Here is an 18,138-nt window from a genome sequence, read left to right as displayed (position 1 = left end):
AAAAAAAAGAAAAAGAGCCTGTCACTTAGTTTTCAGTTCACATACTCTGTGCCAACTGATGGCCACACTTCGCTTCTACTTGTAAAAAGAGAAAGGCCTGGCTGGGTGCCACTCAGAAGTCTCTGCTAACTGTAAAATGTGGACTAGTTTTCTTAACTTCCTTATAGTTCACATGTATATAAACTTCAAAAAAATGTATGAATATAACCATGTTATTAGTGCATTGCCCCTAGCTTAAAAAATGTACACTATATAAATAAAAACTGTTTCTTCAATGTTACTTGACATTTCTTCTGTAATTTATTTAAAAAATTAAATTGTAACAAGATACTTAAAAAAAGGCTAGATACAAAAGTAGTTACGCTGCTCACGAACATTTAAAATTTTCCAAAATGTATTTTCAGTAATTATGATCTTATAAAACATTTTACAGTTATCAGAAAGTGCCCAGGCTGAGTACACATAACTGAATCACCTTAGTACAAATGTCTATTTAGAACTCAAGTGCAGTGACCTGTCCGTCCACACTGACACAGGGGTACAAACAAAAAAGGTGATTGTGATAAGGTTTTGTGCATTGGCCCCATCGTATGTACAGAAAAGTGCCTCTCTCAGATGAACAAATTACATGCAAAATATTAGTGGTATTTAATATCCTAGAGCTCAATGCAGCTGAAATAACCCCCAATAAGAGGGTCATTTAAATAGGTAAAAGTGATTTCATCTCTAAAATCTGAATGTCAAGAACTTTTTACAAGTTCCATATACATGATACACAACTGCAGCCAACCACAAATAACACCGTAAAAAAAGCTAAAATGAAAACACAGAACATACTTAATTTTTTATTTTGAAATTCCCTATTCCCTCTATACAAGGACCTTTGCTGAAACACTTTCCACAAAGGCAGCAGTGAATTTTCAGAACATTTTACATTTTCCCCCTCAGCAAAAAAGATAAATCACAGTGTAAATTATGTTGTTCTGCTGTCATCTTTGGCTGGGGTTAGACCTAGAAGTTGTTGACTAGCAAACCGTCGTAGGCAAAAGATGCCAGTGCTTCTCAGGCCTTTAAGCTACAAACTCAGCAAGGAATGTCTGCATTTAATCTCTTTAAGGTACCACCAGGGGGGTATGACAGCATTAACTTCCATAAACTTTTATAGACAAATGGGAAAAAAAATCTACAAAATTAGCTAGTAATATTACACAGCAATACACATTTTTATACTCTACACAAAACCAAAATTCTTGGTCTTAATGGCGAGTAGTAATTTCTGTTTGAGAATCTGTTTAGAGGAATAGAGTGGGACATAAAGTCGAGAGATGCAAGTGTTTGCCGTGGGAAGATGTTGGTCATCTGGTGGTCTTATTGTGATTGAGGGCATAGGCTGGAAACCTTCTTCACTGGCTGGCAAGGATGGGCTTGATGTCCAAAAGTAAACCTAAACAAGAATATAGAATTACAATTTCGGCTTTAACAGGTTAGTAGTCAACCTTAATTCTGGCAACATAAACAACCCCACTGTCGTGCTTAAAAATGAAGCCTCACTAACGTCAGTGCCTGGGTACCACCTGACTGAGGACAACAGACTCGCTAATATGGACGGGAAAGCCCGGAGGCCTCAACTATAAACATATTACTAAGGGACACTGAGAGTAGGAGAAATAGTCTTTCCCAGGGAAGGCACACTGTTAGTTACCTAGTGTCAAGTGGCTAGCCCTGAAAACACGCATCCCAATAACAAACACACCGAGCAGGTTATAGTTAGGCGTTTAGGAACATGAACAAACACACACATACACAGACAAAACAAAAAGCAATAAAAAGAATTGGAAAATACAATGAATTTGAAAAAGAGCAAGGAGGATATTGCAAGGTTTGAAGGGATGAAATTATATAATTATAATTTTAAAAAAATAACAAAATATCCCTTAGTTTTAAAATTATTTTGTTGTGCTAAAAAAAAAAAATCAATTATATATCCATAAACTACATTTAAAAAATATGTTCAAGATTAAAGTAGAAAAAAGTGTCAGGGTTTCTTTTGTTTATTTTAAAGTGTTTTAGATTTGAATTTTCTCATCTGAGACATGAAGCTACTGTGTCAAATGGGCTGGTCTCTAAGGGCCTTTACTATAGCTAACTTCTTTGAGGTATCTCTTACTGGAAAAAAACACATTTCCAAATATTATAAAAACTAACATCCCCACAGGCTATCTAAAAGTCATTGTGTATTTTATCTGATAGCAAAATAATACAGTATTATTGATGCTAGTTATGTTACAGAATAATTTTATAACAATAACAATGTTGGAAAATACATCAAGATTCATACAATAAGTCATAGAGTTCTAGTACAAATTTATTTTGTACAACACTATAAGCAAATGATGCCCAGTAAGTGTTACTATTACTCTCGTTGTTATTATTAAATATACCAAAGAAATGCTTCTTTGCAGAAATACCTGTATTTATGAATATAAAATACTCTGCACTGATTTATCTTTCTATACATCCATGTCCCAATCTTCTGTGACAGACCTGAATTATGAAGTAAATCTAACTTTCCAGAGTAATTGTAGCTATTTTCTAAAATGTAACTGCGTAAGAAACATCATCTTTGAATGCTACAAAGGGAAGAAAACAAACAAAAACAAAATGTTGTCCTGAGTACCACAGCACAATTGTCAAAGAACTAAAGCTGGTCCAATCTTCTCATTTAACAGAAGAGAACAAGCTGAATGTATAGTTTCCAGAATGAATGTGGTGGGGCTGGCGAGGCGCCAGAGGTAAGAGTACAGGACACTATCTGGGTTTGATCCCAGCACCCAACTAGTGAGTCAAAACTATGTGTAGACCCAGGCAATGTGCTGCCCTCTTCTGGCTCCCGGAGGCACGTGTGCACAGACAGGCATGCAGGTAAAGACACCCATAGCCATAATGGAGAAATGGACGGGTGGTGGGGCGGAGGAGGAGGGACCAACCACACTGTCAGGTGGTACACAACTTTTACCAGTAAACTCCGTTCTCCAAGAGGAAAATCCACTGCCCCACCCCTAAATACGACAGCCCCCCCCTTTATTCCACACACTCTGTGCAACCTTCAACTTACAAGGTCCTGCCGTTCTGCCATACTCATCTTCTCCACTATTGACCAGAACCAGCGCTTGAACTGCAGGAGCTTCTCAGCATTTTCCCCTAAGAGTATAAAACGAATGCGTTATATTAGATGTGCTGTCTTTTCAATCCTAGTAAAGTGTTTGTATAAAGCCACGTGAGATCATTCATTCACTGAAGGGGACGAAAAGGGCCAGAGACTCTACAGTCTAAAAAGCTTTCAAATGACGTATGCTGTGCTTTCCCTTCTGTAGTTTCGGTTTTAAAATGGAACAAGTTCTTCTAAGCATTGATATTAAAATGTAGCACAAAGCTCATCACATAACAACCTAGAACTCACCAAACACAAAGGGGGAAAAGTATAAATTTGTAATTTGAGCTAGTCATGGTGGCACACTGTCATCCCAGCACTCGGAGGCAGAGCCAGATAGATCTCTGTGAGTTCAAGACAAGCCTAATTTACTACACAGGGAATTCCAATCCTACATAGACTGTTTCAAAAAAACCAAAAAATAAAAAATCGGTAATTTGATGGAGGCCATGAAACAAAATAGAAAACACACAAAAGGGGAAAATTCATATTCATGTATGTAGCAAGCTTGGCATAGCTATCATCTTTTCATAAACAACTTCTTACAGCTTACAACTACGCTTATTTTGAATATCTAAAAAGTAAAACAACAACAACAACTTCAGGGCAAATCACACACTGAGATAAAATAAATCTCATTGCCAAAAGATTATCACCACTTCCCCCCTTCTAGATTCATCACGTGACTTTGTGTCTTTACAATAACGTGGCCCAGTTACAACTCTACAGAGCAAACTGTATGTCTGAGGCACACGAAACATTTACTATTTTTATGACTTTAGTATATAAACATCATTTTCTCACCACACGTTGTTTTTTTAGATCGGTTCTCACTACATGTCTGCAGCTGGCCTTAAACTTCACATCCTCCTGCTTGGCCTCCCATAGGGAACAAAAGAATAACCTAATTCTAAGGTTCCAAAATACTAAATTTCACTTACTCATACCTTGAAAAGTACTACAAGTAAGAAAACAAAGCTGAGCATTTGGGAAATAGACGGAGATCCAGCCCCTGGGAAGGCACTGAGCACACTCTCAGGAAGACTTGCAGCTCTCCTACCTGACTCATCATTGAAAGACGTGAAACTGATGAGCATCTGCACGTTGACTTCCCCACAGCCGTTCACCAGGAGCCGGAAGTCCTCCGCTGTTAGGTCTTCTAAGGAGTTTTTTGGAAGCACATCCAGTAGACCCTTCCTCATAGCCTAGAGAATTTGAATTTTTTTCTTTTATTGTAATCAGTACTTTATTCCTGTGGCATCTGTTTATACTATTAAAACTCAACATCTAATTTTAGCAGATTCTCTAAAATTGTTAGTTCCCGAAGACAAAGAGGAAAATGGCAGGGCTGTAGTTTGACTTTCTGCTTACAGAGTCAAGACAGAAAGGGGGTGAGAGAGCCGAGCACACTGAACAAGCTGTAGTTCAGAAATTAGTGTTTTTATATCCCGGTAGAAAACTGAATTTGCTTTAAAAATTATATAAATAACACACAGGCAGCATATTAGATAAACATTGCCTTAATCTGGCAAAAGTGCATCTTAGAAAAAGTACAGTAACAACAAACCCCCCAGACTCAACACAAAATCTAGACATATATTGAAAAATGTACCTAGAGCTGTGCCAAGTACCTTAGGTGCTTTAATTGCTCAGTTGTATCCTGATTTTGCAGAAAGAAACTAGTGCCCAAAGTATTAAGTAACGTGCAACTGTGTAGCTAGAAGGTAGTAAGTGGAGTAATAATTTGAACTCAGTATAGTTCCCAGCAAAAGAATCACCACCATTCTTGAATTTACACAGGGAAACGTACAAAGGGAAAACAGTAACACTGCAGGACTGATGTGATGCTTTTCTGAAAGGCCTTGAATGCAGAGCAGTCGCTGTCTTGAGAACAGTGTGCGGAATGCCCCTCCATTGCTGTGCTTAGGGCAACGAACCTTCATTAAGCTAAAGGCTAAACTAGCCTAAATATTTGTATTAACAATGTGACAGAAACACGCTTGCCTCTAAAATCTTGGGAATTGCGAGTGGCTGGAAGTCCTTGCTGAATGTGTGCTGAGGCACTCGCTGTATACAGAGGAAGAAGCGCATTGCCTGTGACAGCCCATGCATGCCCTGCCCTGCCCTGTAGAGAACATGGCGAAACTTCAACTAGGAACCCTTCCTGCTCTGCCTCCTCCTCTGCCTGGGTGTCTTTGGCGCTTACTAAGGATAACTGCCTGGCTCCAGGGAATCCGGCTTATTTACGTTAGTAAGCACAGGTGGCCCTACAAGCCCTCTTTCAACTTTTGTTCACCAGAGCTACTTTTTGAGGATTACATAGCTTTTCCTATAGTTATATCCAGAAGAAAATGAGTTCCTAATCTGAACTCTCAAATTTATTTGCAATTTCATTTTAAATTTGAAAACTTGGTCCTTTTGTAAGCAAACAGATTACTGAGCTAATTTACCACAATGTAAAAACAAAACCAGCTCCATCACACGGCACAGTGCTTTCTAGAAAATACTTACGTGCAGTGGCTGTTCTGTAACTACCAACATTCTGTGCTCTGCATACTTCCTCACATACTCATACACATTCTGCGGAGTGACCGGTATATTTACACCATTTGGAATGAGTTCAACCTACAAGAAATTCAGCAGTGACATTTAAAAGCAATTTTGACAATAACAGCTTAAAAGAACTTTATTTCCTAAAATTTTAGAATTTAAAGATGCGTTTTTGTATGACAAATATCTGAGAGGTGCAAACATTCTGGGCCTAAATAAGTACAAAAGTCTCTAGGTCTCAGTCCACCTCGCTACTTCTTGGCGCATCTCTCTGTGCATCTCCTACAATGCTCATTCCTGGCGCGTGTGCATGCACCCTGCCTCAGTCTCTCTCTCTGAGTTCCTAGCCAAACCGTTCCTTATAAAACAAGCCTAACAAGCACCCCAATTCTCTTGCAAAAATCAGAAAACTGTGGATTTGTTTTACCTGTCCTCCACCCTCTTCTTTACACAGGTCAATTGCAAATGCCAAATCCATTGCTGAGAAAACAGCATCAGCATCTGAACTCTGAGATGCGAGGATCAGCTGTCGTAAACTCTCATACATTACAGGGTCAAAAAAAGCAAAGTCATGCCAGTTGACCTGAGAAAATAAGCACACAAGACTCGAAAGAAGCACCCTTTCTTGACGCAACAGTAAATTAAAATCTGTGATAACTTTACCTTTCGGGGGAGGAGAAGAAGGGATGAGAACTGAACCCAGGGATTTGTGTATGCTAACTAAGTGCTCTGCCCTGAGCTATAGCTCAGCCCTAATTTTATTTAACTGCTTTAAAAAGAGAACAATTAATAAATTGCTGGCTTTGACAATTCATTTAATTTTTCTTTTTTTTTTTTTAAAGATTTATTTATTATGTATACAGTGCACATTAGATCACATTATAATAGATGTTGTGAGCCACCATGTGGTTGCTAGGAATTGAACTCAGGACCTCTGGAAGAGCAGTCAGTGCTCTTAACCTCTGAGCCATGTCTCCCGCCCCCAATTCATTTAATTTTTCAAAACAGGAATAAAATTTAATTGCTATGAGGTAGAACCAACACCATGCTTTTAAAATAATAGTAAGTTTCAAAAATAATTTGGAAAGCCAGCACAATTTGTTGAGCATTGATCATATGAACAAGCTGGCTCTTGACTAACTATTCCCTATGCTCCTGATGGTCACCGTCCGACACAGCCTACTAAATCCAGTGATAAACTGGAGTGCTCTAAAAAACTTGGTAACTTACAAAGGTCACATCACTGAGTTAAACTGAAGTCTAGCAGATCTCACGAGCTAAAGGGTCAACATACTAGTATTTTGTTTGTTTGTTTATTTGTGAGCTTTGGTTTTCTCTCAAGTTCTATGCACAAAAGCATTTTAGCTGGAACATGACAGAAATTAAATTGTGGTCCCAGCCAAAAAAAAGATATACCTCTCACTATAATAGGCTCGTTTTGAACAGAAAACAATATTCTGTGGTTTGGCTAAAGGAAATTAATTTGGTACTATAAATGTGATCAAATACCATGAGATGACGTCATTGGCCATAGTGAAAGGATTCTGTAATTGTTTTGTTGAATAAACATGATGTACCCATCAAAATTTCTTCTCAAAAATTGTTTATACCATATATCTAGAGCTACTGTTGACTTCTGTCAGATTTTTGCAATGGTCAGTGTGATGGCAGACTCAACTGGTCAAAGTACCAAGAATGAGTGTGAATGTGAGGGTGTGAGGGTGTGAGTGTGTGTGTGTGTGTGTGTGTGTGTGTGTGTGTGTGTGTGTATAAGAGCCAGAAGGCAGCATTGTATAAGTGCAGTGTATGAGTGTGAGTGTGTATGTCTGTGTAAGAGCCACAGAGGGCAGCACTGTAGAAACTACGGAAGACAGCAAGGCTCTTGGACTATCAAACTCTAAACAGCTGTGATTACCTGCTCAAGACTGGGCCATCAACACCCAGGCACAGACTCGAGGGGCTCACAGTGCCCACATCTCCATAAGAATTAATACAATTAATGGCAGATGAGGGAGGACAGACCATGTTCTCCTGTGATTTAACCACTGACCAGGTGCCCATGCTCTTAATGATACCCACTAGGTCACAAACAAAAATGAGACATGAAAACATAAGAAAGTGATTGAAGGAAGCAGAAAGGGGACAACATGGAGTTGGAGAATGGAGACATAACCAAAATAAGTTATTTGCAAAGAAGAAAATGTAGCTGGGTGCAGTGCGTCTGCCTTTAATCCCAGCACTCGGGAGGCAGAGGCAGGTGGGTCTCTGTGAGTTCGAGGCCAGCCTGGTCTATAAAGTGAGTCCAGGACAGCCAAGGCTACACAGAGAAACCCTGTCTCAAAAAACCAGCGCGCGCGCGCGCGCACGCACACACACACACACACACACACAAGAAAAAAGTATAACAAACTCATATTGTGTATAATTAATATATGCTAATAAAACATCAAATGGAAAATTAGTAGGCTACAGCTTAAACAATGCAATTTAAGTAGATGTATGGTATAGCCATCTCTGAAAAACACTGATATTCAGTAGTTTCTGTCACTTTCTTTATAAAAGCTTTAGGAATTGTTCTGATACAGCTGAATAATTGACAGCGATCAGACTATCAGGGGAAGCGCGAGGAGTACCCGGCATGTGCGCTGTGCTTTCCTCCCCCTGCCCCTCTGTGGCACTGGCATGTAGTTTTAGGTTGGGCTGCTGTTCAAGACTATCTCTGTGCTCCACTGCCACCCACCTGCAACCAAGTGGCTTAGGCTTCCCGAGCACTGGGTGCCAAGCACAGTGCTTGAACCTTCATAAAGTTGTCAAGAAGATTTCTCTTCAGTAGGATACAGGTCCGTCAGGAACCAACCTTAACTGTTAGGCACTCTACTGTGCCATATCCCCATATACAAACACTTTATCTATGTCACTAATACAGCTATTTATGATTATAATGCTTTAATACAAAGTAAATGCTACACAGTGTACCATCATTTATTTTGCAAAAAAAAAAAGTTTATAATTGTAAAAGCAGTTATATGCATCAAACTTACTTTTCTACCAAGCAACACTTTAATTACATGCCTATTCAATGTGATAGGACATAGTTCATTTTGCAACAGACATAGTCCAAGAATCCTAAAAATAAGAACAGAAATATAATTTAAATTAAAAAAATAATTGTATAATTAGTCCCACATACATAAACATATATAAATGAATAATATTTTGAGCTATTTTCTAAGCCTTACTTTTACCTAATATAAAGTACATATCCAACCTTAAAGCTAGGATTTTTAGCAGGTGTGGTGGCACACCTCCTAACTCCACAGCCCTGGGAGGCTGGCAAGACGATCAGGGTCTGAGCCCAGCCTGGGCTACACAGGGAATTTGGGGCTAGAGGAGTAGCTCAGTGGTAGAGAGCATGTTTAGCACTGGCAAAGCCCTGGGCCCGGTCCCCAGAACCCCATGTCCAGATGCAAACAGTAAAAATATTTATTTACCTGCCAATATTTCTAAAACAATTCAATCTTGCTTCTGTGTTTTTGCCAGGTCTTGGAGTATAAAATCCTCTCTTTCCAGGTTGGTAAAACAAAGGAGCATTGTCATCACCATCATCTGTGTCATCTAAATCCATATCTACGACACTTCGACTAGAGCCATGACGCTTTCGGTTTTCCTATAGCAAAGTAATGAGAAATGAAGCTCCCGAGCTCATTTTAAAAAATGAAATGGGTCTTTTCCTTTTATTTATTTACTTATTTGCTTAGCTACTTATTCATTTGTTTATCTATTATTGTGTTATGTGTGTGAGTGTTTTGCCTGCATGTAGGTCTTGTGCATGTGCACTCAATGCACAGCAAAGGTCAGAAGAGGGCATCAGATTCCCCTGGGACTGGAGATGCAAACAGTTGTGAGCTGCCATGTGGGTAGTGGGAATTCTCAGCCAGGTGATCTTAACTGCTGAGCCATCTATCCAGCCCCTGTATGTAAATCTCATGTCTATGATTGAATTGGCAGAATGTCTGCCTGGCAAGCACAAAGGCCTGTGTTCATCTTCTACTGCATAATTCAGGCGTGACAGGACATGCCTGAAACCCCAGCACTGGCAGGGCTGGGGCAGGAGAGTCACCCAGCTAAGTTCCAGGTCAGTCTGGGCTAGAGTTATGACCCTGCCTTAAAAACAAAACAAAAAGCCTCTCTTTACCTGACTGCCTAGAAGGTAATTTTTACTAGCTGTGGGATTCTGGATTGACAGTTCTTTCAGCCATTTGAATGATGAAGTTCTACTGTCTTGGCCTCTGATAAGAAATCCAGTTTTTCAAATCACCATTTCCCTGCTTTGAAATTTTCATTGTCTTTGGACAGTTTTTAGTTCAGTCAACTTGAAGTCCACTGACCCTGAAAATTTGTCAGTCTACATCTTAGAATGTCTGGTCAGTCTCATCCTGTTCTTGGTGAGCTGAGCAGTTTTAGAGCTTAGGAAGATTTGTAGTTAGTATTTTGAGTATTAGTAACAACTCTAAGTTTTAGTAAAAATGACATTTAGAGGAAGGGGCTTTTAGCACAATAGGAATCACAATGCCAATTTACATGTCAAAACTGTTAATTATGCTATTTCAGTGTGTCCAGCATATGCAACACTTGGGACGCCTGGGCAGTGCTTCCCACGCAGGCAGCTCTCAGGCCTCTGCCATCTTTCAGCTGGGGCAGGAGAGCAAGGTGAGCTCCACCCTCCCTCCTGCTGAGAAGACAGGGTACCACTGGCCATCTGTCGGGTTCTCTTTCCAATCTGTGTGCTACTATGTATTTGTTCAGAATTTTCCTTTGTGCTATTTTTTATGGCAACCAGTAAAAGTGATCATAGTGAGTTTGTTTCTCTTAGCTAGCACTAGAAGCTTCCTTATGAAAGAAACAAACCACATCAGACCCTCAAAGTATCCTGTACTGCTGTACGGTGACATATTGTTTTCTTTTAATCTTTGGCATCAACAACTTCCTGGAGGAATGGCTCCTAAGAGTCTATACTGTTTCTTCCCTCCATTATTCAGTTCCCTGGATCTCCAAACTAAAGCTTAATTCAGTCTGTGTTCAAACACAAAAAGTGAAGTGCCTGAGGTCCCGTTAATGTCTAACTCAATCCATTTCATAATTTGGTTCTGCATAGTACAGCTACATGTCTTTCTCTCTGTATACTGTACAACATGCATTTTATTTACAAAGACATCTCCAAAATCCTGTTTTGTTTTTGTTTTTGATTGTTCTAACTGTACATTAAGGAATGAACTGAAAACCTCTTACCTGCACCTTTTCTGAGGAGTCTAGTAACCCGAGGTCCAAGATACTATCAGCTCCATTTTCCCTAAAAACAAACAAAATTCTTTTACATTCCAGAGAGGTGAAATATTTCAAATTTAGTGTGGAGTATCTATTCATATTTATTACACAGTTTAAAAGCCAATTTAGGCCCGGACTATGGATATGCTTAGAATTCTAGTGCTTGGAACCTGCCATTACATACAAAATTCAAGGCAACTTCCTATGCTACACTGCCCACACAGTTTCAAAATAAAACCACCAAAAAGTCAAAAGCCAAACAAACAAAACCAAAACTAAACAAAACCTTAAAAACTTCTTTAGTTACTACATATACAACTCAAGACATGGCTAAGGCTCTCTGATGTAAGAGAACACATACAGTCTTTAGTGAGATGCTAAAACTTTAGCACAAAGCAAGCAATGCAGAAAATGCAGAATGCTCACAACACAATTCTAACAGGAATCAAACTCTCTATTCTAAGTCTAATATGCCACTAGTAAATTCACTATTCACACCATAAAACCAGATGTTAGTTTTGCTCAATAGAAAGCACTAAGTTAGCAATGTTTACATATATTTAGAGTCTTTTTATAAAAATGCAACTTTCTTTCAATTTTCTGTATAACGAGCTAAGCTATTCTCAGTCTGTTCACAGCTCCAAAGATAAGGAATAAAGAAATTAGTAAAAGGCCAGAGAAAAAGAGCAGCACAGCTCCAAAGACAAGGAATAAAGAAATTCATAAAAGGCCAGAGAGAAATAGCTGCAGTGACAATAAAAGAAACTACCAGCAGATCAACAACCTCGAAAGGGGCTGTCTAGCGCTAGTGCTCAGCCCACCTTCTAGAACTGTCTGTGATCTTGTTCCCCATCCAAACGTATGATTAGGAAGACATTTTACCTATGGTCTGGGATGTTGACACAGGAATGATACCTAATGCAGTGGCTTGAATAAAAATGACCCCTACAGGCTTATATATTTGAATAGTGGTGCTATCTGAGAAGTATTAGAAGGCCTGGGAGGCGTGGCCTTGTGTGAGGAAGCCTGTCACTGGGGTTGGGCTGTGAGGCTTCAGAAGTCCATGCCAGGCCCAGCAGCTCTGTCCCTTCCTGCTGCCTAGGCATCAAGGAGTTGAGCTCTCAGCTCCTCCTCCAGCACCACGTCTGCCCTGTGTCCCACCATGATGATAACGCACTAAACCTCTGAAACCATAAGCAAACCCCAGCAAAATTTTTTCCTTTGTAAGAGCTGCCTTGGTTGTGGTTATCTCTTCACAGCAATAGAATGTGACTAAGATACCTAGCTGTATAAGGTTCACAGCATCACAGAATAACCCACTGGCTGAAAGAGTAAGTAAGGCCCTACACAGAGACCACCTACGTACAGCTCATCTTCCTAAGGACACTGCTACTTTGTCCCTTGACTAGAAGGACTGTTTGGTATTTTTAGATTTCATATTCAAACAAATATACTTTGCAGAAGGTAAAGAAAAACTTGCACAAAATTTTAAGGTGAATTTGGAGCCCTAAGAGAAATGTCATACTTAATACAAGAACCACAAGACTCTGAGTGTACAATGCCTCTTGCAGTGGGTACTCCCAATGAGGGAATCTGAGGCGTAATTTCATATATACTTCTTCCAAATAAAACATTATCTAAACCCAATACAATAGCACTAAGTCCCAGCAATTACCAGTCTGTGGCAGGAGGTTGGGAGTGCAAGGCCAGCCTTGTTTCATGCACAAAACAGAACAATTCTAGATGCCAAATACCTTCTATAACCTAATAAAGTTTGAAAAATTCAGCTACCATACTTAGGAATTGTAAGACACCACTCTAAAAAGAAATCTAAAGTATTATACTCTGTTTTTTAATACTGTTTTTATTTTGTATGTGTGGGTGGTTTACCTGCATGTGTCCCTGCACGCTGTGTGTGGGTGGTTTACCTGCATGTGTCCCTGCACGCTGTGTGTGTGTGTGGTTTCCCTACAGGTGTCCCTGCGCGCTGTGTGTGTGTGTGTGTGGTTTACCTGCATGTGTCCCTGCGCGCTGTGTGTGTGTGTGTGTGTGTGTGTGTGTGTGTGTGGTTTACCTACAGGTGTCCCTGCGCGCTGTGTGTGTGTGTGTGTGTGTGTGTGTGTGTGTGTGTGGTTTACCTACAGGTGTACCTGCACGCTGTGTGTGTGGGTGGTTTCCCTGCATGTGTCCCTGCACGCTGTGTGTGTGTGGGTGGTTTCCCTGCATGTGTCCCTGCACGCTGTGTGTGTGTGGGTGGTTTCCCTGCATGTGTCCCTGCACGCTGTGTGTGTGTGGGTAGTTTCCCTGCATGTGTCCCTGCACGCTGTGTGTGTGTGGGTGGTTTCCCTGCATGTGTCCCTGCACGCTGTGTGTGTGTGGGTGGTTTCCCTGCATGTGTCCCTGCACGCTGTGTGTGTGTGGGTGGTTTCCCTGCATGTGTCCCTGCACGCTGTGTGTGTGTGGGTAGTTTCCCTGCATGTGTCCCTGCACGCTGTGTGTGTGTGGGTGGTTTCCCTGCATGTGTCCCTGCACGCTGTGTGTGTGTGGGTGGTTTCCCTGCATGTGTCCCTGCACGCTGTGTGTGTGTGGGTGGTTTCCCTGCATGTGTCCCTGCACGCTGTGTGTGTGTGTGTGTGGGGGGTGGTTTACCTACAGGTGTCCCTGCACGCTGTGTGTGTGTGGGTGGTTTACCTACAGGTTTCCCTGCATGTGTCCCTGCACGCTGTGTGTGTGTGGGTGGTTTCCCTGCATGTGTCCCTGCACGCTGTGTGTGTGTGGGTGGTTTCCCTGCATGTGTCCCTGCACGCTGTGTGTGTGTGGGTGGTTTCCCTGCATGTGTCCCTGCACGCTGTGTGTGTGTGTGTGGTTTCCCTGCATGTGTCCCTGCACGCTGTGTGTGTGTGTGTGTGTGTGGTTTCCCTGCATGTGTCCCTGCACGCTGTGTGTGTGTGTGTGTGTGGGTGGTTTCCCTGCATGTGTCCCTGCACGCTGTGTGTGTGTGGGTGGTTTCCCTGCATGTGTCCCTGCACGCTGTGTGTGTGTGGGTGGTTTCCGTGCATGTGTCCCTGCACGCTGTGTGTGTGGAGTGCCAATAGCTAGACCAGATCCTCCGAAACTACAGTAGCAGACGGTTGTTAGCACCGTGTGGTCCTACAAGTGCTCTTAACCACTCAACCACCTCTAGCCTCGTCATAAGTTAGGAAACGGTGAGAAACACAGGCTGGAAATAAAGCAGCTGACGTTCAGAGTGAAGTGATGCTGTGCCAACTGCCCGCATTACCGTCCGTGCGCGATGATGAGCTCCATGGCCTCGTCCACGCGCGCCCGCAGGGAGTCCTCGCTTGCCAGCAGCAGCAGCAGCTGAGCTGGGGAGAGCTCCAGCAGCATGCCCGTGATTTTACTTGCAAATGCCTGTGAAGGATAAGCAAATGTTTCCTTATCAACTCTCTGCTTGCTAAAAGCTACAATCAAAAGGAAAAGAAATATGAAAAGCTGTAACAACACTCCCAAGAATTAGCAAGGCTTTTTATGAAACTGCAGTGTCAGTCAGAGGCCCTGGTCGCGACGGCACAGTCTGTGAATGAGCAGTTTTGCTGGGGCTGGAATAGTTGCCTGCTTTTTTTTTTTTTTTTTTTTTTTAATGTTTTTGATGGTGGCACACGCTTTTAATCCTAGCACTCGGGAGGCAGAGGCAGGTGGATCGCTGTGAGTTCGAAGCCAGCCTGGTCTACAAAGTGAGTTCAGGACAGCCACGGCTACACAGAGAAACCCTGTCTCAAAACACCAAAAAAAAAAAAAAAAAGTTTTTTGGGTTCCAAGGAAACATACAATTTCTGTAACGTTTGTCTTCCTTAGGGAACCAAAACCACTCTTTCTCGTTTAGCACAGAAAGGAAGACAGCAGCGAGAGAGGGGCCTCCTACTTAAGGCTGGCCTACCACAACAAGGAGAAGGGATTTTCTGTTTTACTAGTATTTTGGCTACATTACTACATAAACAACAAAAAGGAAAAAAATCCACAACTAGTTTACAAGTTTCACATTTTGTGAGAGAAAATTGACAAAAGATTCAAATTGAACTCCTGAGTTATTTTGTCGGCAGTAGAGGACTGTCGTTTGCTCAGGCACAGCTGCTAACAGATCATCTCTACTAAGAGTAATGATGATTTGTGCAAGTAAAAACACAAACAAATAGAAACCCCAGCAGGTTTTTAATACAAAGGACTCGCACTGGGCAGAATTAAACTAGCTTAAACTAAGTTAGGTGGGGAGCGATTCACATTGTAAAGTTCCTTCTAAGCTCCTCTGGTGGTACAGCTACAGCCTTCAACCGTGTAGCTGCTTACTAGCTGACAATTACACAGAAACCAAACAGCCAGCTTATTTCAAAGGGAAAAATCCCACATCTAGTGAGCAGCAGCACAGGACCGCACTTACAGGCTGCATCGCCTGCACCCGGGGGTAAAGCCGCTCGCCAAGTGCCTGCCGATGAGCAGGAAGCGGGTCAGGGTCCTCACTAGGATTCCCCTCAGAAGCAGGTCTGAAAGGCCTGGTGTCGATGGAAAGCTGTCTCCGGAAGTCTCTGTGAAAGAAGAAAGCTGTTATGACTCCACTTCCTTTGATGACCAAATCAAAATATGAGCACACCTGGATCAATAAACACCAGCATACATACAGATGGGGGTAAACACCAGGGTGCTGTGACAGCCAGAGACAAAATGGTTGAGAAGTAAAGATTATCTAGGCTTGTCACTAAAAATCTATGTGCAATGTATACTTTAATTCTAAGGGAACAAGACCAGACTCCAAGGGACTACCTGCAACTTCTGGAAACTTTAAGCAAAAGTAAATGTAACCCGTTCCAACAAGAGAAAATTAAAATATAGTTTTCCATAATTAAGACTTAATTAAACTAGGAGAGTGATAACTGTAATGAAATGTCAAACTTCAGTGAATAAAATCAGTGTAATTTCAAAGGTCCTGGGGCTGTTAAGGAGAACCTTCATCAGTAACAGACAGCTGTTGCCATGCATCCGTCCAGACAACAGCTCTCACGCTGGTTTACAAGCCTTTATCCACCTTGTCTAAGGTGCTGGCCTTCAGTGACAACCCAAAGCCGCCGTACCTGTCGCGGTCCCTCCGAGAGCCTGCTCGCAAGCCGCTGCTCCTCCTCATTTCCCTTTCCCTTTCTCTTTCCCGATCTCTCTCTCCTCGGTTCCTCAATCTTTGCATTAAACCTAGAAGAAAACAAGAAAATAGTGCACTGCGGTAAGTTCAAAAGATCACAGCCTTTATGTTTCAGTCAACGCTGAGATAAGAAAAACAAAAGAAATATGGCGGCTCGAGACCACCTGTGCTGCTAGTGCCCCTCTCTGTTTGGGGTGCGTGCGCCCATGTGCCTGGGCACATGGATCCGAGATGTCCGCCCCCCCGCGCTGTGATTCAGGTCCTCACTGAAACCTGCCGTCCACAGCATGGGTAGTAAGCACATGCAAGCCACGGCCGCCCTTCCTGTGCTGGGGATGTGAACTCAGGGCCTCCTGCTCTCCCAGCAGGCACTACTACTAGCCCGCGTCTCCCCAGCACCTTGGTTTTGAGGGTTAGCAACAGTTAAGTAGAATGTGCATGGTCCATCTTACAAGTTCCCGTCAACATCTGTGAGGTCTATTTCCCCCTTGTGATGCCAAAACTATGAAATACCTAAAACCATGTGACCAGTAGACCTGGACTGACTTCACTATAGGCAGAGCTGAGATTTCTTACACAGCTGTAGCCACTGACTATCTTTTCTATGCACAGTGTTTGGCTTTGAGCACTACAGACCACTAGATTATTAGCTATTATTATTTTAAAGCCCAATGCTCGATTCTGACTATGATTTAAATTACATCTTTTTAATTGTTGTAGCCTAACAAACGGCCGGACATGCCACAGCACATGGGTGGAGGCCAGAGGGCATCCCACAGGAATTGGTTCTCTCCTTCACCGCGTGGACCCTGGGACTCAAACTCAGGTCATTAGGCTTGGCAGCTAGTGCTTTTATACTGGATCTGTCTGCCCTTGAGTATGGCTTCTTTTTGTTTGTTTGGTTTTAGAGTTTTTTGTTGCTGTTTTGAGACAGGGTTTCTCTGTATAGCTTGGCTGTCCTGGACTCTCTGTGTAGACTGGGCTGGCTGCAAACTCAGAGATCCGCCGGCCTCTGCTGGGAATAAAGGCATGCACCAAACTTGCCCGTCCGAGTATGACTTGTTAATGGTGTTTGAAAAGATATTGGCAGAATGATAAGATTGGCCAAGTCTCTTCATTCAAGTATGTTAGTCTACTTCCTTCATAAGCTAAACAGCCCAAGTGATGCTCAAAGGCTAGTGAACTCCATTTGCTCAGCCTCTATTTTTTCTGCAACCCATTCAGTCTCCATGGCAGCAGACAGAGATGTAGCCCGAGTAACTTGTGTGAACTCCATGACACTTGTAAAGTGGCAACCTGCTGACCATACCTGGCACGCATACATCACCAAGTACCATCTCCTACAGCCTTTGTCAGTCTCACAAAGCTTTAAATATATTAACTGAAGATTAGGTTAAGAGTCCTAAGCCATAAGTGGTGGGTTCACAACGATACTGCAATACTCCAAGAGGAAAAAAATCCTACTGAAATCAAAATGCTAGGCACAGTGACATGGCTGGTTTACCTGCGGTCTCAAGAGCTTTACCTCACTGGGATCAGTGCATGTTTGTGAATCAATCCTACCTGGAAAATTCTGCTTTCTCTTCAGATAGCTATCAATTAGTACAAGGGTGAAAGAAATACTCTAACCCTGTCACTGGATTTTATAGAACAACATGAGACCTTTCAAGCTGCCACCCTCCAAACAAGTAGCAGTTGAGGTGAGAAGCTAATGGAATCAAAAGCAAACTGTCAACCTGTCAATTCAAGTGATTTAGTCAAGACTAAGTCATAATCTAAACAAAATTATATAAAACGTTAACGTACAGACATATAATCATGATTACCAATGTTGTGACAAACAAACAAACAAACAAAAAAACAGCTA

General features: G+C 41.9%; 1 protein-coding gene across 5 annotated transcripts in view; it reads right to left on the bottom strand.

Annotated features, from left to right (window-relative positions):
- Positions 1-18,138, bottom strand: part of UBR5 (ubiquitin protein ligase E3 component n-recognin 5) — a 112,076-nt gene continuing 93,938 nt past the window's right edge. For all 5 annotated transcript variants that reach the window (XM_084751623.1, XM_084751622.1, XM_084751624.1 and 2 more), the window contains 11 exons: positions 16,210-16,321; positions 15,522-15,666; positions 14,367-14,497; positions 11,051-11,111; positions 9,253-9,428; positions 8,803-8,887; positions 6,189-6,344; positions 5,723-5,836; positions 4,272-4,416; positions 3,116-3,201; positions 1-1,444 (listed from right to left, as the gene is read on the bottom strand). In XM_084751623.1, coding sequence (XP_084607749.1) covers positions 1,232-1,444; positions 3,116-3,201; positions 4,272-4,416; positions 5,723-5,836; positions 6,189-6,344; positions 8,803-8,887; positions 9,253-9,428; positions 11,051-11,111; positions 14,367-14,497; positions 15,522-15,666; positions 16,210-16,321 — 1,424 coding nt within the window. In that variant the 3' untranslated portion in view covers positions 1-1,231. The remainder of the gene's footprint in view (positions 1,445-3,115; positions 3,202-4,271; positions 4,417-5,722; positions 5,837-6,188; positions 6,345-8,802; positions 8,888-9,252; positions 9,429-11,050; positions 11,112-14,366; positions 14,498-15,521; positions 15,667-16,209; positions 16,322-18,138) is intronic.

Source organism: Acomys minous (assembly GCF_964271855.1).
Source record: "Acomys minous genome assembly, chromosome: 12".
Classification (NCBI taxonomy): Eukaryota; Metazoa; Chordata; class Mammalia; order Rodentia; family Muridae; genus Acomys; species Acomys minous.
This window is presented reverse-complemented; position numbering and strand designations above follow the sequence as displayed.